The following is a 25391-nucleotide window of genomic DNA, read 5'->3' on the forward strand; positions in this document are numbered from 1 at the left end:
GGCGGAGAGGAGAGGAGGAGCGGGGGGGGGGCCGGGCCGGGCCGCACCTGGCACCGGCTGGGGCACGGGGGCGGCGGCACCGGGCACGGGGAGCGACAGGGCACGGGAACCGGGAGCGGCTGCTGGAGGAAGAGCCGGGAGCACCGGGCACCGGGAGCACCGGGAGCACCGGGCATGGGGGTCCTGGGAGGACCTGGGTGTGGGGGAGCCGGGAGCATCCCTGGGTACGAGGGTCCAGGGAGCACCGGGCACAGGGAAACAGCGAGAACCGGGCACCGGGAGCACCGGACACCGGGGACCTGGGCATGGGGGAGCCGGGCACCGGGGAAGTGCCCCGTGGGCATCAGGGTGGGGAGCCGGCCCCAGCCCGGGTAGGGGGGAGCTGCCCAAGGGGCCGGGAGGGGCGCACCCCGAAGCCGGGGGTGATGCTGAACCGTCCCCTCTAGGGGCCAGAGGTTTTGGGGTCCCCTCTATGGAGTGCTGGGGAACCAGCTGAGCCGCCCTGCTGCTGCCGCCACGCTTTCATCCCCATGGCTGTGAGCTTGTCTGGACTTGGGAACGCTGGCCGGGTTGTGCAGTCACCTGTGCTGGCGTTTGTCCATCGGGCAGAGCGTCGCTCCGCTCTCCGGGTGACTCAGAGGTTGCTGGGCCAGCTCCAGGGCTGCAGAAGCCAGTTGCCAGCTCCCCGTGCTGCTGGGGGGAAGCAGGGTTCATTAGCACTGCTACGCGGTGGCCGCCCCGTCCCCACCAGGCAGCCTGCGGAGTCGCTCTGCTTCGCTGGGCTTTGCTCATGGTTTCACCACTCCAGACCCACCAGTGGGAAAAGACTCTCTAAAACCAGTGATATCTTTAAAAAAAAATCCACTTTCCCCATCATTCACCTGCCCGGACCCTCAATGTTTCCTCTGCCACTTTTAGGCAGTGCTTACACAGCAAATAAAGCGCCCAGAGGGGTCTTTGGGCACAGCTATGAGGATTTTAGGTGTGATGAGCTATGCACAGACCTTAGCCTTAGTGCCGGAGCGTGGCTTTTTTCAGACATAGCCCAGTTTTCCTACACCAAATCCCCTCCCTTCGTGCACTGTGATACTTCCCGTCCTCTTTCCTTCCCTGCTGCTGCTGCCTCTCTGCGGTCCTCAGGGATTTGCTGGTCTGGGGACGGTTTCTGGCTGATCTCGAGGGGTTGGAAGAGCACTTGGGCATCTTGGAGGAGATGGCAGCAGGAGTGTTTGTTGCTCCTAGGAGAAATTTCCTGTTGGCACGACAGGAGAATAAAAATTTAGGGGTTTTCCCTTTCGATTTCAGAGGAAAATCCCTCCTTTCCTGGAAACCGGAGCGACTCTGGAAGAATGGCTGCTGCCTTCAGCCAGAAGAAATCCCCGAATTCTTTCTTTTTTTTTTTTTTCCCATATGCACAAATATTTTCTGCTTGCTTCCTTTCAGCCAAGCTTCTGACTACGATCCTGTGCTTCGATAACGCCTTGACTCTGCTCAGACGCCTTCTGTGCGCAGAAGAAAAGAGCCGTGTTCCCAGCCACAAACCTCCCCGCTCCCAAGGAAACACTGTCCCTTTGTGCCCCTGGCACAATCCAGCAAACCTTGCGCTGCTGAAAGAGGTTGAACTTTGAATATTCCCACTGAAAGCTCTTTTCTGCAGGAACCCAGCCACCCACCGTGACAACAAATGGGCACATTGTGGGATCTGGGGGGCTTCTGGCCACTGCGGATGCAAAGCTTGCCATTGCACTGCTCCGTTGCCACTGCCAAAATCATTTTGCTTCACCAAACTGAGCCCGGGGAGCTTTGTGTTTTGTTTTGTTTTTCCCTTGCAGCCCCAGTGCTGATGAATACACGCTGGTATTTGGTTTTCTGCTAGCGTGGTGTATTCAGGACACAAACATCCCGCTGCAAACCCTCTCCCTGCGGAGCCCTCGGCATTGTGCTGTGACCCCGCTAGCACTGCAGCTCCTCCTCCTCCTCCTCCTCCTCCTCCTCCTCCTCCTCCTCCTCTCTCTCCCCTCACCTTGTTGCCCCTTGACTCACCCCGGTGCATCCTCACCCTTTCCCCATCCCCTCACCAGGTGCCGCATTTCGGGAGGACGTTAGGAGCTGGAGCTTCTTGGCTCAGCATCCCTGCAGCATGGGAGTGCTGTTGACTTTACCCCATAACAAAACTAGGGCTGGGGCATGGAGCCGGGGGCTCAGGTTCCCAGCAGGACCTCCCTGGGCAGCCTGGGGCTGGTGACCCACCCTGGGGCTGGGGCCAGGACCCCCATGGCCACGTTTCCAGCTTTTTCCCACTCCAGGGCGTTTGTCCCACTGGATGGCAGCATTCGAGCAAAGAAACTTCTCCGGAGAGCTGGTGGGAGAGGGCAGCTTCCTCCGGAGACTCTTCTCCCTGCTTGTCTGGCTCTCCGGAGGTTTGCTGAGGGCAGGTGGGCTCAGCTCGCTTGTGTTTGCACCGTTTCTGCCCTGTTTGGAGCTGGCTGATCCCCAAATCGGGGTGCCATGTAACATCCTCCACCTGCCCCTTTCCCCTGATGCTCAGGGGTGCAGGGGGCTCTGTCTGGACACGGGGGGCTGAGCGCCAGCTGGGGTGCTCCGTCCCACAACCAGGAGTGAAGCAGTCCCAGACTGGGTGAGGAAGAGAGATGCCAACCCCCACGGGACACTGAAAATGGGGCTTCTTAGCAAGATGCATCCCCTATGGCCCTAAACCCCCCTGCGCCCATACCCAGGGTGCAGAGAGCCCTGTTTCAAAATCACCCCTGACCCGTACCGCACATTGCTGCATGAAAAAAAGCCTCGTCTTTTAGATTTAGGGACTATTTCCTGCACGGTGGTTTCAGAGGGGGGTGCAAAGCTCCCAGTGATTAAAAAGCAAAGCAAATCTATCTGCTTTTCCTTGCACCAAGCTGGTTTTAATCCCAAGTATTTTAATATGCCCTTGGGATTCCTTGGACGTGGTGTTCGGCAGAGGGGCTCGGGCAACACTGGGTGGGAGGGCAGGATTGGTGCTGGGCTGCAGCCCCCCCCCCCCGCAAATATAGTGTAGGGAAACCGTTCCTTTCTGGGGCTGTTTGATGGTCAGGAGGAGCAAAGACGTCTCAGCTTACAGGCTCATGGCTGGGCTGGCGTCGCTGGTTTGCAAGCGGGCATCCATAGATGGAAAGGGTCGCGCTGCGCAGCCTCGCCTCAGGTGTAGCACGAGACCTTCCTCAGCCTCCCCGTACCGAGCCAGGAACTTGTCCTGGGTAAAAATGCCAGCTCCGGGCTGCTTTGGCCTTGGCAGTGTGTTTCAGGTGTTAATCAGCTGCAGCGTGCAAAGCCTGCGTCCGTCTGGGTGCACGTGGTGCTGGCTCCCAGGTGCTTGCTGCCCCTGTTCTGCGTTTCTCCCTCCTCTTCTCCCCCCAAGCGGGGCTCTGGCGCACAATTAGTGCCCAGCTGAGCTCGAGAAACTCGCAGCATATGTGGAAGCAGGTGGTGGCAGCAGGGTCCAGCCTCCTGGTGGCCTTTGCAGAGCTCTGGGCGTTGCTGCTCTGAAGCATCGTGGCTCAGGGACCTGCCAGGGTGCTGGGGACACCAGGGGCACCAGGGCACTGGGGATGGTGGTGGCTCATCCCCTGGGGAGCGTGGGACGATGCGGGGTTGGGGCAGCCGGTGCGGAGCTTGTTTTGCTTCTTGTCAAAGAAAAGAGGGAGAATGGGGATTTTCAGGATTTTCTCAGCTGGGCTGAGCGAGCTGGGACGGGGAGGGCAGAAACTGGGGGTCAGTCCTGCCTCTGATGGCCTGGGGGGGCACCCACATGACAACTGCTGACCTGCACGTGGTGCTGGCCCCAGACTTTGCCCCACTCTCTCCAAAGAACAGGAAGCATTTGCACCTCAGCACAGCCCCGGGGGGCCAGGGTGCGCTGGCACAGCAAGAGCCCCCCAGTTACGCTGGCAGGGCTGCAAACCTTGACCCTGAACCAAGCTTTTACTCAAGGAGCTCTGTAAGATTTGCTAATCTCGAAATATTGTTGGCATCCAGAGCAGTGATTTGCTGCGTGTTTTGCCACAGCAAGAACTTTCCGAAAGGCCATGCTAAGTTTACACCGGAGCGGCCGGGATCAGATAACCGGCTGCTGGCTGCTCCCTCCGTTCCCCCCAGTCCCCACTGGCTGCTGTGCTGGGGTGCAAAGGACATCAGCTTCCCCGCGCCCTGCAAGGAGGAGGTGACCCCAGCCACAAGCAGCAGCAGAAAGGGGACACCGAGGGTGTTTTTGCCCATCCAGGTGGCAGGGTGGGATGTGAGGAAGATGTGGATTTGCGCACGACTGTGGCACTTCAGGTTTGAAGTCAGACTGCCAGGGATAGGGAAGAGCCAGCCCCGCCGTCCTGGCCCCGTTTCCTCCCCATGGGCTTTGCAGGTTGTGAAATTAAATCAGCTTCTCAACATCACCGGCACTTGGGGCTGGATGTCCCTGAGCGTTCCTGCAGCATTTTGCCACCTGTGGGATCGCAAGGGCTTTGCGGGAGCTGGGGAGGAATGTCATGGGATCCTGGCGTGTTCCCCACACCGTCCGACCGCTGTTTTGGGGGAGGTCCTCCTCCTTCCTGAGGACCACAGCCCCCCTCCACTGTCACCAGATCCCCTGGGACCTGTGCCACCTCCTAACCCCCAGGAGATAGGAACCAGCTCCCTGCACGTGTTCGTGGCAAAAGCCATCAGCCCTCGCTTGGTCACAATGGGCTGGACGCGGTCGCCTTCCCCTGCAAAAATACGCGAGCAGCCCTGCTGTGTTGGTGCGCGCATGGGCGAGGAGGAGGAGGATGAAGTATCTCTACCATGGCGGTCTCCTTGCAGGTTGTCGGGTCAAGAGATAAAATCCTGTTCACTCTCAGAACCCCAAGTCCTGGCCTAGCTGCTCGGAGGTGCTTTGGGGTGATGCTTCCTCCAGGGCAGGCACGGGGCTGTCAGGTGGGGCTGTGCCACCGTGGATCAGGGACACTGAGAACCGTGCAAAAAGGGCATCTCCCCAAAGCCTGGCTCTGTATCTGGAGGGTTTGGGATGGATCTAGGGTAAGGACTGCTCGATTAAATGTCCCCATGATGCTCTCTGGTGGCAGCAGGGAAGGGTGCAGCTGAACCGCTGTTGGACAACCCTACACCGGTTTGTTTCCCCAGTTACTGGGGCCTGGCACGAGTCACTGGGATCTGTGGATGCTCTGACCCCTTGTAGCCCCTCTGATCCAGCAAACTCTGCAGGGAGGGGGGCACAGCAGGGAGGGTCCCGCATGAAGGTGCCTGGGAAGAGGGGGTCTTGGGGGGGGGGGGGGAGGGAGTCCAGAACCTGCTGCCCTTTGTCCAGGATTTGCTCCCCTTGGCTTCCGCGCGTCCTTGGGAGGGACAGCCCTCAGGGTGCCTGCCACCCCCACAGCAGCCTTGGGGACCTCTGCAGGCTACCAGCTGCCCCATCCGAACCATGGCTGGTCCTGGTGCCCCCAGGGCTGGGATGGGTGCAGGGCATCATGCTGGTCCCCGTCAGCTTTGCTGCTTTCAGCCAAAAGGACCATTCCCTGCTCCACCACAGCGGGGTGGAGCACGACAGGGACTCTGCATGGGGCAAGAGGAGGAGGGTGCAGAAAGGAGGAGGGGATGGAGGCAGGTGAGGGTGCAGGTGGAAACATTTAGGGCAAAGAAATGAGGGGTGTGGATGTGAAAATGCAAGGGAGGAGTTGGGAAGGGGAAGCAGAGATAGGGATCCTGATCCTGCAGGAGGAGCCTTGAGGACACCAGAGGTGACCTTAGTCCTTGGTGGAGGTAAGGGGATGCTGAAGGTCCGGTGAGACCAGGAGCATGTGCTCAGGCTGTAATGGGCCAGTGGTGTGTTTTTTTTTACATCAGGGCTGGGCACCAGCTGGGCTAACTGGGACGCACTGGGTGCTGCCTAGGACTGCAGGCGCAGGGGTCAGCAAATCAGGGCTCTGAGCTGAGGCATTTGCCCCTGTGTAAGGTGAGCAAGCAGCCGAGCAAGCGGCTGGCATGGTGAAGAAATCAGCCCTTGGTGCTGGAGGAGCCCGGGGCTGGGCTGGTTCCTTCTCTTGCAGAGCATCCCAACCCCCTGCCTGCTGGCAGAGGGGTCACCCAGCAGCGCTGGGCACAGCTCGGGGAGCGAAACATGCGGCTGTGTGGTTGCATCTCCCCCTAGGGGAAAATCTGGAATAAAATAGCAGGGGTTGCTTGGATCATTTTGGGACTTGCTGAGCACATGACTTTTGATGGAGGGGAGAACACAAGGTGCTGTTTGCAGCTTTTCCCTGTCCCAAAGTGGGACCAGGCAGGGCAGGTGATGACAGAGCATTATTGGTGTCCCCAGCTGCTGTCCCCGGCCCTCGGTGGAGGTGACACCCAGGCAGGCTGTGGGCAGCGGGCCTGGCGTGGGCTCAGCCTGCCCTAGGTAAGCTCCTGCTGGCAGCCCTGGAGGTGGGGCAAGACTGGAAAAAGAACCACCAAAGGCAGAGCGATGCCCCGGGTTTGTCATTGCTTCTGGGTGCCAGAGGCACGGCAGGCAACTGATGTGGTGCCAAGGTCCGTGAGTGCTTCTGCCAGCCCGTCACGTCCTGTCCCAGGAGGTCACCGCTCCTGCCCTGTGCCGACCTCGCGCCGTGATGTGCCACGGGACCGCTCTGGCGGGGACAGCAGCGATGCTGCTCCACTGTGGTGCCATCCCCGGGGAAACTGAGCTGGGCTCGGTTCCCAGTGAGGCACTGGGCAAAGTCTGGGCATCCCCGCGTGGGTTTCTCTGTTTCTCTCTCCCTGCCAGCTCGGAGGAGAGTTATCCCATCGCTGCCCAAAAATAGCACCCTGAAGATGCCGGTGGGGCTGGGTGTTTGCATCCGTCAGCCCTGCCCACATCTGGCAGCTCTCAATTCCAGCGGGAAGGCTTCAGCGCCGGGTACCCAACTGTGCTGCATCAAGGGCTGGTGCTGATGGTGGGGGAGCCCCAAGCGCTGAATGGAGCCGTGGTGATGCTGGGCGCTGGTGCTGGGAGCTGATGCGTAACAACGCAGTGGGGACATCCCCAAGTGTGCACCAGGTGGGGCTGCACAAATGGTATTTCTGTGCCTGGCGGAGATCCCAGTGGGAGCTCGGAGACACCCTGAATCAAGCTGGCCACATCTCTGGTGCCTGGCTGTGTTTTCTACACCTGACAAGGATGTTTTAAAGCCTTGCTAGCTTCAATCTCCTGCCTGGGGGACTTCAGGAGAGGGGTCAAGCCCATGTCCCCGCTCGGCCCCAGAGCCCCTGCCTGCACTCATTGCTGTGGGGTGAAGTAAGCCTCTGCTTGCGTGTGGTGCACAACTCGGAAAGCTTGTCTACGTCCCAGCCCACCTGCCGCCTGTCCCGGCCGCTTGACTCAGCACGCTGCGAATATCGCGGTGACGGGGAGCCTGGAAATGCTGCTGGGAGCCGGGCAGGCGTGACGTGGCCTGCAGGGCGCTGAGAAACCCTGAGCCCGCAGCCGTGGTCGGCGGCTGAGTGGTCTCTGTGTGAGCGCCCTGGTTTTTGGAGCTCTGGCTTAACCCCCCAGGGAGGGGATGGACAAGGAGGTCCCCATGAGGGGACAGCCCCGCATGAGAACCATCTCCAGCCACATTCATGGCTGGCAGCAAGGTCTGCCCCAGAGGGGTTTGAGAACCTCCTTTCTGCTGAAATCTGGGGCTTGGGGTATTTCTCCAGGCTGTTTGTGGAGTCTTCCACGGACTCCCAGGCCACACAGCATATGCAGGGCTGGATATGGCCATTTGGAGATGGGGAAGGTTCCTGGTCTCTCCTGCTGGCTGGCTTTGGCTATATCCCGCCGTGGGGTGTCAATGGGAATGCTGTCAGCCCTGGGTGTCCCCTTCCCCACCGTGATACAGGCAGTGGGTGGCTGCTACTTGTTGACTCCTATGACATATAAAGGGCACTTATAACAATAATGGAAAAAGACCTCCTTATCAGGAGTCCTTATCAGTCCTTATGGGTCCTTATCAGGGCCCATAGTGGCAGGACAAGGGGCAGCAGTTCTAAACTGAAAGAGGGTAGGTTTAGGTTGAAGGAAAAGATTTTTTGCAATGAATGTGCTGAGACACAGGAACAGGTTGCCAGAGAAATTGTGGTTATCCCCATCATTGGAAATCGGGTTGCAAAGGGCTTTGAGCAACCTGGTCTGGTGTCAGGTGTGCCTGCCTGCAGCAGGGGAATTGGGCTGGGTGGTCTTTAAGGGTCCCTTCCAACCCAACCCAACCTTTGAGGAGCTGTAACCACCCATACAACACAGATCCTTCATTTATTCTGGGCCTTTGGTGTCTCTGCTTGGCTTTAGACATGCAAGTGGAAAAACCTCGCCACCTCTTGCTGAATACTGGAGACCTGTTTAGGGACTGAAATCTCTAAAATCCTCCAGGATTTGGTCCAGCTGTCGGAGGCGTCTTCTGTCTTCCCACACAGACACATCAGCTGTCACCGTCGGGAATGCCTGGGCTTTCCCCCATTCCACCCAGCATGTCCCTGATGCTATGATTTCCTAACCTGGCTCTTTAGGGGTGCAGCCAGATTTCTCTCTCTGCACTGGGGTCCTGTCAATAAGCCCAGCAAGAAAAATGGCCGTGCTGCTTCTTTGTGGGGGGGCTTGAATTACAGCGGCATGAGGAGGATCTGATTCTGTAAGTAAGAAACGAAGATCTCATCACTTAGACCTATATTTTACCTGGAGGATAAGTAAGGCAGTGTATCCATAAATGTGGGCTGGAAATGTTGGCCAAAACCAATTTATAAATAGTACCTACTTCCCGTACAGAAAAGATCATTTCTCACTGGAAATTGCGAATACCCTGCATTTCAGCTAAATCCTCAAATACTTCAAGTTTCAGGCAAAATGAATTGCTATTTAAATTATTACTAAAATTTCAATGTCCAACCCCCATCTGCCTGCGGGAACAGCCAGCGCAGCCCACTCAGTGTGCTCAGTTTTTATGCCGAGGTGCAGCACTCACCCGGGGGGGCATCTGTAGTGGGTTTACATGGCAAGGTTTGGGTAGCAGGGGGCCACAGGGGTGGCTTCTGCAAGAAGAATCCAGAAGCTGCCCCATGTTAGATAAGGGCCCTGCTGCTGACCAGAGCCGGGCCAATAAGTGATGTTGTTTGTGCCTCTGTGAGAGCGTATTTAAGAAAGGGTGAAAAAAACCTACTGGGGAACAGCATCTGGGGGAGCAAGGAGTGAGACCCAGCACTGCAGCCCCCCAGGTCGGTGCAGAAGGAGGGCAGGAGGTGCTCCAGGCATGCAGTAGAAGTCTCCTGCGGCCTGTGGAGAGGCCCCTGGTGGAGCAGGCTGTCCCCCTGCAGCCCATGGGTCCCACACGGAGCAGATCTCCACGCTGCAGCCCGTGGAGGAGCCCCCGGTGGAGCAGGTGGATGTGGCCTGGAGGAGGCCGCGGCCTGTGGAGAGCCCCCGCAGGAGCAGGCCCCGGGCCGGAGCTGCAGCCCGTGGAGAGGAGCCCACGCAGGAGCAGGGGGTCTGGGGGGAGCTGCCGCCCGTGGGGGACCCGTGCTGGAGCAGTTTGCTCCTGGGGGATGGACCCCGTGGTACGGAGCCGTGTGGGAGCAGTTCTTGAAGAGCTGCGGCCTGTGGGCAGCCCCCGCAGGCACAGTTTGGGAAGGACGGCATCATGAAGGAGTGGCAGAGATGAAGTGCCATAGACTGACCGCAGCCCCCATTCCCCGTTCCCCTGTGCTGCTTGGGGGGAGGAGGTGGAAGAGGGCAGATGAGGGGAAGGCATTTTTGGTTTCTTTCCTTTGTTTCTCACTTATCTAGCTTGTTAGTAATAGGCAATGAATCTTACTGTCTCCCTACTCCGAGTCTGTTTTGTCCGTGATGATAATTGTTGAGCGATCTGATCTCCCTGTCCTCATCTCAACCCTTGAGCCCTTCGCATCGTATTTTCTTTCCCCTTCCCTTTGAGGAGGGGAAGTGAGAGAGCGGCTGTGGTGGAGCTTGCCTGCCTACCTGAGTAAAACCACCACAGCATCTCCTTTCGTCTCCGTCCTCAGATTAACTTTTGTGACCCCAAAGTGGGGGGCCTCTTGCTGGGACACCTCGTTCCACCCTGGCTGGTGGAGTGGCTCCATGGGAGCAGCTTCTCCCTCTCCGTTTTGTACCCGCAAGCGAAGCTGTCATGGTGGGTAATCAAACACCTTCATCTCCTGCGGCTGGTCCCTGTGGGAACCCTTTGACTTTGGATTTGGGCAACCTGCCACGACGCCTTTGTGATCTATGGCAGGGAGCACAGTGCTTCTGTGCTTGGTGTATTCGACATCCGGCGGTCTTGTTGCGATGCGAGAATAAACAAGATGCCAATATACTACAGTAACGTGGCCCAGATAAGTCTGGATGATAAACCATGTTGATTCACTTGCTCTTAACCTATGAGTCATCCCGTGAGTCAACAGAGAAAACAGCATCTAAACGTCACCGAGCAGGTCTTAAAACCTCAGATTTCATTCATATCAAGAACTGCAAGTGAAATAATTGCACTGATGTTCTTTTTCCAGAGGAAAGTGTTTGATTTCCAGCTGCACTCACCCAAATTGAAATAGAAGAGAAATCTGAGTGCTCATTTCCTTATGAACTATAGTTTTGGTATTGATTTTTTTTTTTTCCATTTCTGAGTTCTTTAAATTGCTTTTCTTAACACATAATCAAAAGAAACTTGCTTTTTGCGAAGTGTTCTGGTTTAGATTAGACACCACAACCATCTTCGGGGGGTGGGGGAAAGAAAAAATCAAAGATTTCCAAGCAGAGGTGATGCTGTTTGTGGGAGCCTGGAGGTGATGGAACACCTTTGAGCTGATGGAGCCACCAAGGCGTGGGCCAGGTGAATGTGTCCCACAGACAAAGCTGAGTGTTTGTCTGCTTAAAGTCCCCATGGAGATGCCACTCTGATAATCGCAGAGGTAGGACTACAGACAACGCCAGTTCTAGACAGAGGCTTTTGGAGGTTTGATCCCACCTCCCTCTAGGTTGAGAAGATGCTGAGATCATCCAGAACAGGACGAAATCCCTGTGGGTCATGGTATAGAGGAAATGGAGTTTCTCCAGTACCACCCTCTGGGTCCTAGCCCCTCTGGGGGCAGCTGGAGAAGGATGGATGGATGGTCTCCTCTAGCCCTACATCGCTGTGCTCGGGGGCAGGACACTTTCTTTTTAGCCAGAGCAGCTGTAGAAAATTTTCTGGATTGTGACCCACTTGGCTCCAACATGCTCCAGGGAGCAGGGGAACTGCCAGCACCCATCCATGGGGTGCAGTAAAATCGCTGGGAACCCTGTGTCACCCTCCCCTGCCTCAGGGAGCTCAGCCCTCTGGCATCCAAAGGCCTTTTAGGAGAAGGAAGGTCCATTATTAGTGACATTCCTTCTCACTGGTGAAAGTATATGAGGAACGCTGGGGTTATGACGTAGTTTTGGAGGAAATATACCCTCCCTGAGATACTGATACCATCTCTTGGTGTCCTGGCTCTGTCCCGCTGCCAAATGCAGTCGCTGAAATAACTGAGGGGGAAAAATCTCCTCCCTGGAGCAGGAGGGTTGTGCTGCCAGACTCAGCCTCCAAGGCCCACAGGGAGATTGGGGCAGCAGGAGGGTTTGTGCTCTTGTTACCTGATCCCCCTGTGACTCGTGAGGCTGGGGGCTATGATGGGTTTTCTACTCGGCTTACTTGCAGGGCTAGCAGAAAGTGCAGGGTCTCCTTTGTGCTCTTTCTGAGGATCAGCGATCACTCCTCCATGTCCCCTCACATCTATCTGTGTAGGGCAGAGGGTTTCAGGGCCCTCTGATGCCCGCTGGGTGAAACAGCAGCAGTGCTACCCTGGCCAACTCTTCTTCCTCCCACCAGCTCCATTCCCCGTGCAGGACTCCTGCTCCACGAGGAGCAGGAGGCATCCTTCACAGCCCTCTGGCTGTTTTTTGGGATGTCACCATCCTGTTAAACACCAGCCTGGCTAAAGGGGTTTTGCTCTTGTCCAGCAGTGGCCTCTTGACCCTGATGTTCATGTTTGGAGGTGTTTCCTGGGGACCACGAAAGCCTTTGGAGCAGTGCCCAGGAGAACCGGGCCTGCTTGGCTCCTCCACAGCAGCATCTCTGGAGGCAGGTGAGCAGCTGGGAACAGGAGAAAACACTCTGTTGACCGAATTTGAGGAAGGCTAAAGAATTAAACTATAGGTTACAGAGACATTTTCAGTAGTGTCTCACACGACAAGCAAGGGAAATGAGGATAGGCAAGGGGTGAGCAGGTTTCTATCCTACAGCCTAACGGGGCTTTCCTGGGCCAGCATGGGGCTTTGGGGTGAATCAGTTTGGGTCTGGCAGAAGGGTGGCTGGACGTGAGTCCTGGGGTGACCAGACCCCGTGGATGAGGGGGGGTATGTGCAGGGCAGAGGCTGGAGAACAGAGTGTGGGGCTGGCCTGAGATCTACCTTCTTCAGGGCGGTGGGTCTGCAGGGCTGGGACATGGGCATGTGTTGAGGGCTGGAAGGGACCGTGGTGGAGAAACCATGGCGTCAAGCCAAGGGGCTATGGGGAGGACATGGAGGGAGAGGATCTAGGGCTGAGAAGGGGACCAGAGGAGGGTCTGGGCTGCAAGGGTTCAGGTAGGAGCTAGGAGAAGGCCTGGGCACAGGGGACTGGAGGAGGTCACGAGCATCCTGTGCTTGGTGCCCCTGCTTTGGTGAAGGGTTGGTCTGGACGATCGCACGAGGTGCTTTCCATCCTCAACTCTTCTGGGGCTGAGGGGGAAGCTGGGAATGGAGCGAATTGGGGTTGTGGTAGGGACTGTGGACATGGGACAGGGGGGGCATGTGGGCTGGGGGAGCAGTGCAGGATTTACCGGGAGGCTCAGAGGTGGGGATGCCTTGTGTCAATGCAAGGGCTGGGACGAGGTTTGGGGGGCTTGGAGAGGCTGGGGGCAGTGTGGGGGGGGTGCACAGCTCGCAGGGGCTTTGGTGCTGGGTACAGGAGCTGTGTCCCCAAAGAAAGGTGACCTGGCCCTGGCCTGCCTAGTCCCGTGTGGGCCTGGGAGGTGGCGGGGGGGCAGGACCATGTGTTGCAGTCCCATAGGAGGGGGTAAGGGCATGCTGCTGAATGTGCAGGTCCCGGGTGGCTATTCCTGGCGGCCCCCGCCTGCGCAGGCAGATTGGTTTGCAGGGAGGTGACAAGTGCCAGCCCAAGCCTATAAAAATCTCCCAGCCCCTGTCCCGGCTCAGTGACCTGGTTCCCCCCTCCCAGCACAGCCGTCCTGCAGCGGAGACTGTCCGTCCAGAGTGGAGACACCGAATCCAGAGTGGAGACGCCTGGTCTGGGGCAGGGACCCCATCTTCAGAATCAAGATCCCAGGTCTGGAGGAGAGACTTTAGGTCTGGAGCCGGGACCCCAATCCAGAGCAGAGATCCCAGAGCAGAGACCCCAAAACACCCCCTAGGCTTTGCAGCAATGACTGGCAAAACCGCACCTCCAGCCGCAGCCCCAGCTCCCACAGCCCCAAAGGAAGAGCCGGCACCAGCCCCAAAGGAAGAACCAGCACCAGGCCCAAAGGAAGAGCCAGCACCAACCCCGAAAGAAGAACCAGCACCAGCTGCTGAAGGGGCCCCAGCCCCTGAGCATCCCCCTGCCGCAGAGCAGCCCCCAGCCCCCACAGACGTGCCGGCTCCCGTCCCCACGGCAGAAGCGACTCCAGCCCCCGAAGAAGGTTCCCCAGCCCCCCCAGCTGAGCACCCTGCCCCTGAGCCTGAGAAACCCAAAGCAGGTGAGGAGGGGACTGGACACTGAAGTGGGGAGGGGGATGCATGAGGATGGGCTGGGGGGTTAGGAGGTGGGTGGGCTGAGGCCCCGCTGCCCGGGATCCTGCCCCTCACCACTGCGGGTTTGTTACAGAGCCGCCCAGCTCCCCCTTGTCCCTGACTGTGGAAGAAGTGAGCGAAAACTCGGTTACGCTGACCTGGAAAGCCCCTGAGAAGACGGGCCGGTCAGGCCTGGATGGATACCTGGTGGAGATCTGCAAAGATGGAAGTAGGCTTGGGCTTTCCTGCCTCGTAAGCATGGAGCGCTGGTGTGGGACGGAGCTGGGCAGAACCTGGCAGTGTGTTTCCCTGTATCCTGTTCCCCTTTCTTTGCCCAATTTTTTTTTTCTTTCTTTTTTTTTTTTTTTTTTCCTGTGGAGAAGAGGGGCTTCCTGTTTTCTTCAGATAGCAGTGATTTCTTTATCAGGGGGCTGGACCAGTGTCTAACATCACTGCTGCATCCAGCTAGAGGGTGGAGGAGAGGCCAGCGTGCCCACTGGGGATGGTCCCTGACGGCCACCAGCTCTGCATGGACTTGGGGTGGGATGGGATTAAGAGACCTGAGAGGAAAGCAGACACAATTCTCCCATGCTCAAAAGGATGCACAGACGGTGGGAGGATGAGGAAGGAAAGGGCTGGGCAGTGCGAGAGAGGCTGGCACGAGGCAGCAGGCAAGCCCAGCCCAGAGGGAGACGGGGCTCGAGGAGCCTGGAGGGATGATGGCTGCGGTGGGTGGGGATGGGCTGGTGGCTGGCGGCGACTACCTGTGGCTCTGTGGTTGCATTGCCAGTTGGTGGGATGAGGTAGGCGTTGAGAAATGTTTTGGGCGCTCTCATGAAGCCCTGCTGGGGCTTGGGGTGAGAGTGAATGAGCTGCGAGACTGCGGGGGTCAGCGAGGGGCAGCTGGGGTTGGTGGGCTGGGTGCTGCATGAGGCTGGGGTGCTTTGGGAGACCTGGGTGGTCCACAGGCCTCGGGGAACTTGAGCTGTGACCCTTGGCTGTTTAGTTTGTGGCAGGCACGACCGACACAAGCTGAGCCACGAGCATGGCCACGGGAAGCTTTCACCCTTGGGCTGGGGACCGGGAGGTGACCACGGCGGGACTGGGAGTGTGAGGGGGCCCTTGCTGGGAGAAGCCGTTCCTGGAGGGAGCTGTCTAACAGCCTCCCAAAGAGCACGGTTTTGGATGCTTTCCTAGCTTGCTTTGGGCTTGGCTTGGTGACAGAAGAGCTGTAGTCATTCAGTGGTTGCCACGTGGACTCAAATTGCTGTATCTGAGCTCGTACAAGACCAGGGTTGGGGGGGGGGGGGGGGTGTCAAGTTTGAGTGAGGGCTGGTCTGATTAATGCCATTTGCAGGCGATGGGCAGACCTTGCTTGAGGATGAGGACGGGCTGGGGAGCGTGGTGAGCCCCAGCAAGGTATCCTGGGGCACCTGGAGGAGAGGATAGGCTGGCAGGGTGGTCAAAGGATCTTAACTACTTCCAGAAATGCACCTGGAAAGCCAGCAGAGACCACGTTTGTTGGCCTAACGCCTTGCAAGCAGCCTCCTGCTCAGCAGTTGAGCATCTGCCAGCATTCGGTAACCCACACCCCTTGCGGAGGGGAGGCCAGCCCCCTCCCTCAGATGCCTTTTTCTCTCACTGCCCCAAATCCAACAGGATGACTCTTTCTGCTCGTGCCTGTGCAAGGAAGCGGTTTTCTGCCTCTGGGTTTCACCCCTTGGAGCTTGATCCTGCTGTTTGGGGTACGTGCATCCACCCGCCTGTCCGTGTCACGGCTGAACTGCTCCGCTGGGTTTGTTGTAGGCACAGACTGGGCAGCGGTGAACAAGGAGCCCTTTCTTTCCACCCGGTACACGATCCAGGACCTCGGCTCCGGTGACAAGCTCCACGTGCGGGTGAAGGCTGTCAGCGCCAGCGGCACCAGTGTCCCGGCTACCTTGGAGCAGCCGGTGCTCGTCAGAGAGATCACCCGTGAGTACTGGGGACATGCACTGTCCCCGTGTGCCCTATCAGCAGGCAAAGGAGTCGCAGCCCATCCCTACAGCCCCAACAGCCTCTGCCCTCTCATGTGTCGCAATCCAGCCTTTCACCGAGATGTTGTCCTCCAGAAATGGGCCCGGTTCCCTTGGGGTGGGATGGGGACGACGCTTCCTGACCGCAAGGCACCGGTCCTGTAGATGGTGAGGCTTTGGGGGAAAAAGCGCTGCACCCAAATTGCAGGGCCACGTAGAACATTGCAATGGCTGGGAAATGATCTCGCGTCTCCCCTCCTTGGCCACGCTCACATCTCTAGTATGCCAGCACACGCGTGTCGGGCAGCGGCAGCTTTGTTTGTTTAGCTCAGGAAAGTCGAGAGCGGGTTGTCGGGAGCACGGGAACTTTAATCATGCTGAACACGCTAATGAATGACTTGCTCCCATGCTTAGGAAGACTCACATTCCTGCTGGGGTGCTGTGAGAGTGCTGAGGCTGATGTAGGATTGCAAAGTTGGTTTTCACTTATCCAACAGCAAATAGAGACTTATTTGTCCTTTACAGGGAATTCTTAATGTGCAAATCTTCCTATTACTCAAAGAACAGATTTTTCTTTCTGCTTAAAAATAGCAATAATGATAACAGAAGTTATTCCAGAAACTGTCAGCTTTTTTTTTTTTTTTGTCAGAAAGGGTTTGGAGAGGACTGCCAGTGTCTGGAACGGGTGCTGCAGGGGCTGTGGGCATGGCTCAGCGGGTGCTGTGTCTGCTGCCTTGTCCAGACCCTGGCTCTGCCTGGCAGGGCCGGATCCCTCGGTGGCTGAAGCAGAAATATCAGAGGTGTCTGGCAGGTGGCACCTCTCTCCTTGCCGCGTTCACCTCCAGATCCCAACGGCATTGCTATTTTCCTTGTGGGACTGGGGAAACCGAGCCGTGGGGGACTGGGAGGAGATGCCAAACGCGTGGCTCAGGTTTCCCACTTCTAGTCCCGTGCTGCACCCCCCAGGCCAAGCTGCCTGTCCTTGCTGCAGACTTTTTCCCAACCACGTGCACCAGCTGAGAGGTGTAAAACTCCAGGAGCTGAAAGACCCACGTGCAACTTGCTCTTCCTCTAAGATTTCTATTTTTATTTTTTTTTTCTGCTGACTGAAACTCTTTATCAGCAAATGGCACTTGCCAACTTTTGTGTTTTATCTGAAATAGAGCCCTGCATGTCCTTCCTGGCTTTGCTGAGTAACAAATGGCCCCTCCAGGCTGCTGCCGCCCTGTGTCTGCCCCAGCGGTGCTGGTGCGTGCTGGGTGCATGAGCCTGCTCCTCCCCGCCCTGCCCTTTACATGCTGGTCTTTACGTTTTATTCAGGACTGCATTTTGTACCTCTCCCCAGTTCATTTATAGCGTCACAAGGGATTTTAAATAGCAGCAGTACAGGCGGCAGGGAGCTTGAGAACAGGTGGGTTGAGGGAAGGCGAGTGGGTTTGGGAGGCGGAGAGAGAGACGGGGAGAAACCAGCCAAGGATTCGGCGCAGGAGTTGTGTTGTGCAGGGAACAAGGGCAAGAAAAACGCTTTTTCAGCCACGGCCATGCTTCACCTGGGCCACCAACCCCGACCAGCCCTCTCCAGCTGAGCTGGGGAAAACACCCATGAATTCATGCCCCTCCATGGAGGTTGGGTTTCTCTGCCCTGCTGGGACGGATGAGCCCAAGTGGCAGCACCGAGGCGTGGATTCCTGCAGCGAGTGGCCGCGTGCACGGAGCAGAGCCCACCCCAGCTGTCAGCGGGGCCATCTGGGACCGCCGGGCATCTCCTGGCCCTCCCCAGCCCTCTCACGCTCACAGCTGTTCAGGCATCACTCGCTCATGGTTTAATTCTGGCCTCCCCAAGCCCCCTCCCAAGAGCTGAGCTCCGGCACGTTTAATCCAGGCAGAGACACACGGCTCTTTTATGAGGGGCTCACGTAAACCCGATGCCTCCCCAGCAGGACTGCTGGCACCACGCCGGTTGGGTTACGCGGCTGCTATTTTCACCCTGGGAAGGAGATGCACGCTCCATCAGCATTCTCTGGTCATTTTTTTTTTTTTTTTTGCTTATCTTTGTTATGTTCCCTTGGGGATGTTAGCCTTCCTTTTCCAGCCTGGGGCTTTTCCGACTCTGCTGTGTGGACCTGTGAGCCACCTTGGTCTCTTGGCAGCCCTGAGCCCACAGCGATGGAGCTCACCAACCCTCGTCCTGGCTGGAAGCTGGGTTGTGAGTCTCTAGAAAGTCTGCTTTCTTAGCTGGGGGAGAAGTATTTCCTGACCAGGAGATGCTGTCCGCTGCTTTGCTGCCATGCGGGCTGTGCTGGGAAAGCCCACGTTGGTCACCACGGGCTCAAGGATGGACAAGGAAGTAATTCTGGGGGTGCTGGCAAAGGGGTTGGCTGGTGTGGCCCTGCAAAGAGAAGCACGGTCCTGGAGATGAGAAGGGAGAGGTGGCCATGGCTCAGGACAGGACATCCTGATGGCCAAGTGGGGGATGTATGGGATGGGCTGACCCAGGCAGGAGTGTGGGACCTCTTGGGCTGGGAGCTGGGGTCTCTGATTTCCTGGCCCCACAACTTCACTTTCTGGTCCCCAGAGCTCCCGAGGATCCGCATGCCTCGTCACCTGCGGCAGACTTACGTCAGGCGTGTTGGGGATGCCGTGAACCTGATGATCCCTTTCCAGGTAGGCGAGCAATTTGGGATTTAAGCTCTTGGGTTTTCTCACCGCGGGTTGCTTTCCGCAGTGACTTTTCTTGCCAGCATGACATGCCTGGGGCCAGCTGAGGGCTGGCTTGTCCTGGTTTCCATGTCTCATGGGGTCCCATTCCTGCTCAGATCCCATTTTTGTCCTGCAGCATCTTTATTGATGGTGATCCCAAACAGACTAGGGCATGAACTGGATATTGCTGCTGTCTTGGCCCATGAGCCCTGTTCAGATCGTACCCAGCTCAGCAGGGCAGGGGCCCAGCCACATGCTGCAGGACCCAGAAGCACAATTTCGGGGCTCCTCCCAGGGAGGGCAGCTGCCTTTGGAGCAGGGTAGCCCCAAGGCTCTGTGATGGAGGGACCGAAGCTGATGCTGGTGGACCAAGCTGGAGTTTATCTCCTGAGCTGATTTATTACATGCTGCCTGTGGCATCCCAAAAGAACCTCCGCTAGGGCATCTATAAAGGGAAAAAGCCATCCATGAAACACCCCAGCCAAGCAGGGAGAAGCAAGAGGCAGAAAGGTCCCCCTGCAACGTGGGATGTGTCCATCCCATGTCTTGTAGGCAGCTGGGAGCCTGTGCTGGCCATGTTCCAGGCATGAATCAGCCCTGGATGCCAAACTCAAGCCCCTGCCACTGAGTGCCTGGGCGACATGAGCATAGCTCTGTCTGCAAAGCCCTGGGCAGGCAAATGGACTTGCTCCACGGGGACTTTGGGGACCAGCATGTGTCAGCATCATCCCTGGAGCCTGACAGATTCCTGGCAGCGGGGCTGGCGGGGATCAGACATAGTTTTGTTCCCTGGCCCTTGCTGGATAGGAGAGGCCATATCCAGGCCATGGCTACCTGGACATAGCGGGGTGGCTCTGCCCACCCCACCAGGACCATGCCCTTGAGTGGTTCCCAACCTGCCTGCATGGGTTGCTCCAGGGAAAGCCACAGCCCCAGGTGGTCTGGACCAAGAACGAGCAGCCCCTGGACACCAGCCGTGTCACCATCCGCAACACAGAGAAGGACACGATCTTCTTCATCCGCGAGGCGCAGCGCAGCGACTCGGGCAAGTACCAGCTGGCCGTGAAGATAAACGGAGCAGAGGACAAGGCCACCCTGGACATCCGAGTGATTGGTATGGCCATGGATGGGGTCCTGTGGGGTTGTGCCATGGCTCTGGGGCTCTTTTCTGCCCTTTGGTCAGGGGTGGCACCTGGTCTGGTGGGATGGGACAGGCCCAGCAGCAAGGCAAGGGGCTTTGGGGTCCTTCTAACATGTGAAGGAATTGCTCTGGTGAAGGCTGCAGGGTTTCTACCAGCCCCTGCCCATTGCAGCTTCTCACCCCTCATGCGCTGCAACAGGGTGAGAAGACATTAAAAGCGAAGCAAAAGGGATGGTTGGGGTGCAGAATTTGAGGGGAGCAAATAAGGATGCAGCCTTGTGTGTGTTTGTAATTGCAGAGCCGCCAGGTCCCCCCCAGAACATGAAGCTGGTAGATATTTGGGGCTTTAACGTGGCCCTGGAGTGGTCCCCCCCAGCGGACAATGGGAACTCCGAGATCAAGGGCTACACCGTGCAGAAGTCAGACAAGAAAAGCGGGGTGAGCACAGCCACTCCTGGACCCCTGCTTTCTGGGCTGCCCCGTGGGTTCCCTTCCTTTGGACAACCTGTCACTGCTCTTTTTTCCCCCTCAGAAATGGTTCACAGCACTGGAGCGCTGCACCCGCACCAGCTGCACCATATCCGACCTCATCATGGGCAACACCTACTCCTTCCGCGTGTTCGCGGAGAATGCCTGCGGGCTGAGCGAGAAAGCAGCCGTCGCCTCCGGGGTGGCCCACATCGAGAAGACAAGTGGGGACCGGGACACGGCTTGGGGGTGGTGGGGTGGGCAAGAGGGCTCGTGTCCCCTCCCTGTCCTGTCTCCCCCTGTCCCTGGGGTTTCCTCAGCATTGGGTTGGTGGTGATGCTGCCTGGGATGATCCCTGTTGGGTGAAGGCTATGCATCCTCAGGACAGATGGATAGATGTCTCCTGTCCTCCTTCTCCACCTCCTTTCTCCTTCGGGGAAGGCTTGTGCCATGGGCAGACCCCTGGGAGGGATCAAGGAGCGAACATCCCTGGGGTGAGGTCAAAGCAGGTCTCTGCCACCTCCAGAGCCTACTTCCAGCTCCTATTTCTGTGCAGTTAGTTTTGGGGATGGAGCAGAAGGTCCAGCGAGGTGCGTGGCCCGGATACAGCCTTCTGCACAGAGCAAGCATCGTGGTGCTGGTTTGCAGACGGGTATCGCCCCTGTCACCCCTGTGACTTGGCACAAACGTGGTGTGGTTGGATGAGAAGGGGTCTGTAGACAGGGCTGGTGTGAAGCCAGGTCCTCAAGGCCACTCCAGATGCTGTCTAGCTTATGTGAGGGAGAAGGATTTTGGGGTACTTTGGGCAGAGTTCTTGTGACCAAGTGGTGGTCAACCCAGGATCCCAAGCTCTGCCTCAACCTACACTTAATTAATTTCCTAGAAACTGTTTACCAGCCAGAGAAGATCCCCGAACGGGACATGATGGAGCCTCCAAAGTTCACCCAGCCCCTGACAGACCGAGCCACCACCCGGGGCTACAACACGCACCTCTTCTGCTCTGTCCGGGGCTTCCCCCAGGTCAGTGGCTCCTCCATAGGCAGCATCACCCCTGCGTGCAGGCAGCCACCAGCTGGGCTCTTGCAAGGTGGCTGGAAGTGTTGGGAGATGTTTGGTCATGTTGGGTTGGGGTTGAATAGGGTTGGGGGGCAGCAGCTGTCCTCCAGGTCAAACTAGGGCAAGCCTGGGGTGTTTCTGCATGTAGAGCGGAGGCTGGTTGCAATTCAAGCTGTGTCCTGTCTCCTCCTACACTAGGAGAGCAGCTGTGGGTGGTGGCTGGGGCTTCAGAGTAGGAGTTCTTGCTCTTCAAATGGCTTCTGACTGTGGATCCCACCATGGCCACCAGCTTCAGATGGAGCAGAGGGAGGTGGCTGCATTTTGGGGACAGTCAGATTTATCGTTTCTCTCCCTGCTTAAAAAAAAAAAAAACATCTTGCTTCCTACCAGCCCAAAATCATCTGGATGAAAAATCAGATGGAGATACGGGAAGACCCAAAATACATAGCGTTGATTGATCAGGGTGTCTGCTCCCTGGAAATCCGCAAGCCCGGCCCTTTTGACGGGGGCATCTACACCTGCAAAGCTGTGAACCCCTTGGGAGAAGCTTCGGTAGACTGCAAACTTGACGTGAAAAGTAAGAGTGGCTGAGACGAGAGAGGAGCAGGTCTCCCTGCCTGCCTTTCCCTGTCCTTGCTTTCACAGTGGTTCAGTTTGTCCCTGTTTTTGGTTGAGTCCTGGTGGTGGGGGAGCCTTAGTGCACTGGGCAACTCTGTGGGGCTGGAGCTTTGGGCTTCTTGGGTTGACAGTCTTGTATCGTTCCTTGTTCCTGAAATCACCTTCCCACGTTCATGGCCGAAGGGTGGGGAGGAAACCAGAGACCACAGAGGCAAAGGGCCAGAGGTGCTGGTGGAGGCTGGGACAGTCGCTTGCTCCTCACTGCATCCACCAGCACTTGTGTCCCAAGTCATCTGCAAGCCACATGTGCCAAAACCACTTCACTTGCACCTGGGGTGCCTTGATTTATGTCTCCGGGTCCTGCCCAGGCTTCCCAGCTCCCATTTCCCTGCCTCAGCAGAGCACCCGGCCCTTGATGACAAGCTTGTCCTTGTGCTGGGGACACAGAGCACCTGGCCATCGGCTAGGTTGGGACCTGGGGTCCTGGGAACAAACTGTCCGGGAGAAGGCAGTGCCTGCACGTAATCTCTTGGACCATGTATGCACAGGGATGGTGCACATAGGTGTACGTTGGTGTGTGCACACGGGTGGATTTGTTGTGCCCTGGCTCACTTTTAGATGTCAGAGGGGAGTGAGGTGAGGGGAGTTCACGGGTTTTACATCTCCCATTCTCTCCTGCAGTACCCAAGTGAGGACAGGTTGGAGGGTGAGACGAAGAATGAGGTAGGTCTGGGCTGGGGCTGTGGGTGGGAGGGAAGGAGGATGGATCACTCCATCAGGGCTGGGGCAGGCTGGGGTCCTGGATCAGCCCCTGTCAGCTGCTGATGGAGCCCCTGCTCAGGGCTGCCTCCTCCCGTGGCTGGAGGTGCACTGGTGGGGTGGGGTAGCAGAAACTTGCCCCTTGTATGGGTGGAGGGGGGCTGTAAATGGGGCCGGGAGGAAGGAGGACGTGCGTGGGGAGACACGTGAGAGGCCAGTGGGCAGAGCCCCTGGTTTGCAGGCAGAGCTTGGAGATGTGGGGCTGTTTGCACATGGGGGGCAATATTGGGGCTGGGGGCAGGTATAAAGGGGTGTGAGACAGAGAAGCAGAGCTAAAGGGTTATAGCTGATTTTTAGGGGGCAGGAACGAGTGGAAGAGCTGGGCTGAGCTTGTCTTGCACTGGAGCCACAGCTGGGCCATGGTTTCCCATCTCACCCTTGACCAGCGGTCTCAAGGCAGCTTGCAGGGCTCAGGGCTTGTTCCTTTCCCCAGGCGGATGCTGCAGCGGCACAGCACAGGGTGAAGCTCCCGGCCACAGCCCCCCTGCCTGCGGGCCTGCCCCCTCCCCGGCAGTGCTCCCGGGGTCCCGTGCATTGGCCTGGCCATGGCATAGCCCTCCCTGGATGTGTTCTTACCTGTGACAATAAACCAAGCCCGTCTGAGCTTTGGTCCTCAGCAAACACCGTGTCCTGCTTGTTGTGGGGTTGGCAATGGGGGTGGGGTAGGGGGTGGGTGTTGGGGTAGAGGGAAAAGAGCTGCCGAGGACGCTATGGGGTCTCATAGCATCCCACCCAACTGTGGGTGGAGGAGGTGGGTTTTGAGCCCGTAAGGAAAGGACCAGATTTATAAAACGTATGAAGATGGATAAACCAGAAGCAAAACAACAAGAGGGAGGTAGGGGAAAAATTTCCTGCTGCCACTGGAGAGTGATCATGGCTGGGGAAAAAAAAAAGAAATAGCAAGATCAAAACATAATCTTGTTGATGTGTCTTCATCCAAGAGCGATTTCTCCATCCTCACCATGCGCCGTCACCCTGCCAGCAGCATCTCCTCCCCAGGGCACGAGGCCGCGGGGTCAGGATGTGCCCATGCATTATCTGGAGGAGGAATCGGCCCTGTTAGCTACTGATAGCTCATGTGCAAGAAGGCGGCCTCATTACTTACAGCTCTGAGACGGCGCAGGTCAGATGCTGTTTAATAACAGAGAGCCCAGACAGATCCATCAGGGTGAGTGAACGCACTGCTAACCGGGGGTCAGCAGCGCGGGGCAGCTCCTCCGTCAGCACAGCCCCCTCGGGCTGATGGAGCCAGCACTGGGGCAAGGCAGGAGCATTCCCAGCTCGGCTGTGGGGCCAGACCCACGGCCTGCCCTCGCATAGACATCCTGGCTATCCTGGCGGGCCCTGGCACTGCAAACCTATGGCTAAAATGCCCGGTTCCTCCGCAGCACCCCTCCATCAGCCCTGTGGTGGGAACCCTCTGCCCCAGGTCACCCCGTGCCCTGAAGCCCAGGGGCTCAGCACCGGCACGGCACTGCCCACACCAGACATCGCTTCCACCATCAGAGGGCATTGTCGGATTATTTTTTATCCCGGCTGATGGTCAGGCTGCCTTATCGAGGCGGCTGGGTTAGTGATGCCACCGGGGTGGAGGCTGAGGTCCAGCTGTCCGGGCGCTGGGCCAGGCAGCCCCGTCTGGCCGTGGGCACTGACAGGGATGTTGTGCACCCCCCGCAGTGCCCCCATCATCTCAGCGTGTGGCTTTGGCTGAGGAAGGACGGGGCTGGGAGCGGGCTGCGTGAGCAGGGGGTTTGCAGCCCTGCTGAACAGAAGCAGCATCGCCAAGCCTGGGCAGTGCTGCACCCTGTGCCCTTTTCTGGCTGTTAATACAGTCCTGCAGGGCAAGGAGTGCTTGCAAGCCCCCAGGGGACCGGGGAGGGCCACAGCATCCACTTTTAGTGAGCTCTCCCGGGAAAGGTCCGGAGGGCACGGAGCGGAAAAATCTGCTAGATGTTTTTTTTTTTCTGAAAGCAATCATCCAAATGCCTTTTAATTTATGAGCATCCCAGTTGTTAGGTTTCTGGGCACCTTAGCAAGGATCAGGCACAGGCATCATTTCCAGGAAAGCAACCTCTTGCAGAAATAAGCCGCAAGTGGAAAGCTGCCCTGTGCTCGGCAAAGAGCAGCCCCAACCTGCGGCCAAGCTCCTGCTGGGCAGGGAGCAGCGGCGTCTGCTCGGTGCAACCCCGGGGCTGCAGCATCCATGGGCACTGCTGATAAGGGATTTGGGGGTTCTGCACCTGGAGGGGGCTCGGGGGTGGTTGGGTCCCCTTTGCTGAGCTGAGACACGAAGGAAGGATTCGCCCCACTCCTTGCCATTGCTTTTCCGCTCTGCTCCCATTTTGGCCAGCGTGGTCTGAGCCTGGAGGGATTGCAGCTGGCCTGAATATGTTGAGGCCCCTCGTCTCCTCATCCTTCCTCCCACCCTCCCTTGCTGACTCCTCTTCCTCTCGGCTCACTGTATGTTACCAGAGCTCCCTCCAGGCTAAATGGGGCTGGCTGCAGGGGTTGTGTGAAGCCAGCTAAACAGCCACCCATAGATCCGACCCGTAAATCCCACCCACCTCAGGTCCTTCTCCTCCCTGCAGCCCTCCAGCCCCTGCAGGAACTTGCTGCTGTCACTTCGCCATCCCTGACGTCTGAGGGGCACGACCCTCCTGGGGCAGGAAAAGGGCCATAGGAAGTGTGCTTCTATGGGAGATGGGCAAACAAGGGA

At 57.7% G+C, this 25391-nt stretch overlaps 1 protein-coding gene across 5 annotated transcripts; it reads left to right on the plus strand.

Annotated features, from left to right (window-relative positions):
* The first annotated feature begins 33 nt into the window (after positions 1-33).
* Positions 34-23296, plus strand: MYBPH (myosin binding protein H). Of its 5 annotated transcripts, XM_083812257.1 has the most exons (13): positions 5333-5805; positions 12050-12174; positions 13308-13824; positions 13953-14087; positions 15665-15832; positions 18449-18537; positions 19492-19687; positions 20013-20152; positions 20247-20406; positions 21066-21202; positions 21629-21815; positions 22538-22579; positions 23109-23296. In XM_083812257.1, exons 3-12 carry the CDS (start codon positions 13512-13514, stop codon positions 22546-22548), a joined length of 1536 nt encoding a protein of 511 aa, XP_083668383.1. In that variant the 5' UTR covers positions 5333-5805; positions 12050-12174; positions 13308-13511; the 3' UTR covers positions 22549-22579; positions 23109-23296. The 5 variants fall into 5 exon arrangements, with proteins under 5 accessions (XP_083668381.1, XP_083668383.1, XP_083668382.1 ...); XM_083812255.1 differs by lacking the exons at positions 5333-5805; positions 12050-12174 and adding an exon at positions 34-224 and having other exon boundaries at positions 13313-13824; XM_083812256.1 differs by lacking the exon at positions 12050-12174.
* Positions 23297-25391: the final 2095 nt, after the last annotated feature.

Source organism: Anser anser (genome assembly GCF_964211835.1).
Source record: "Anser anser genome assembly, chromosome: 27".
Classification (NCBI taxonomy): Eukaryota; Metazoa; Chordata; class Aves; order Anseriformes; family Anatidae; genus Anser; species Anser anser.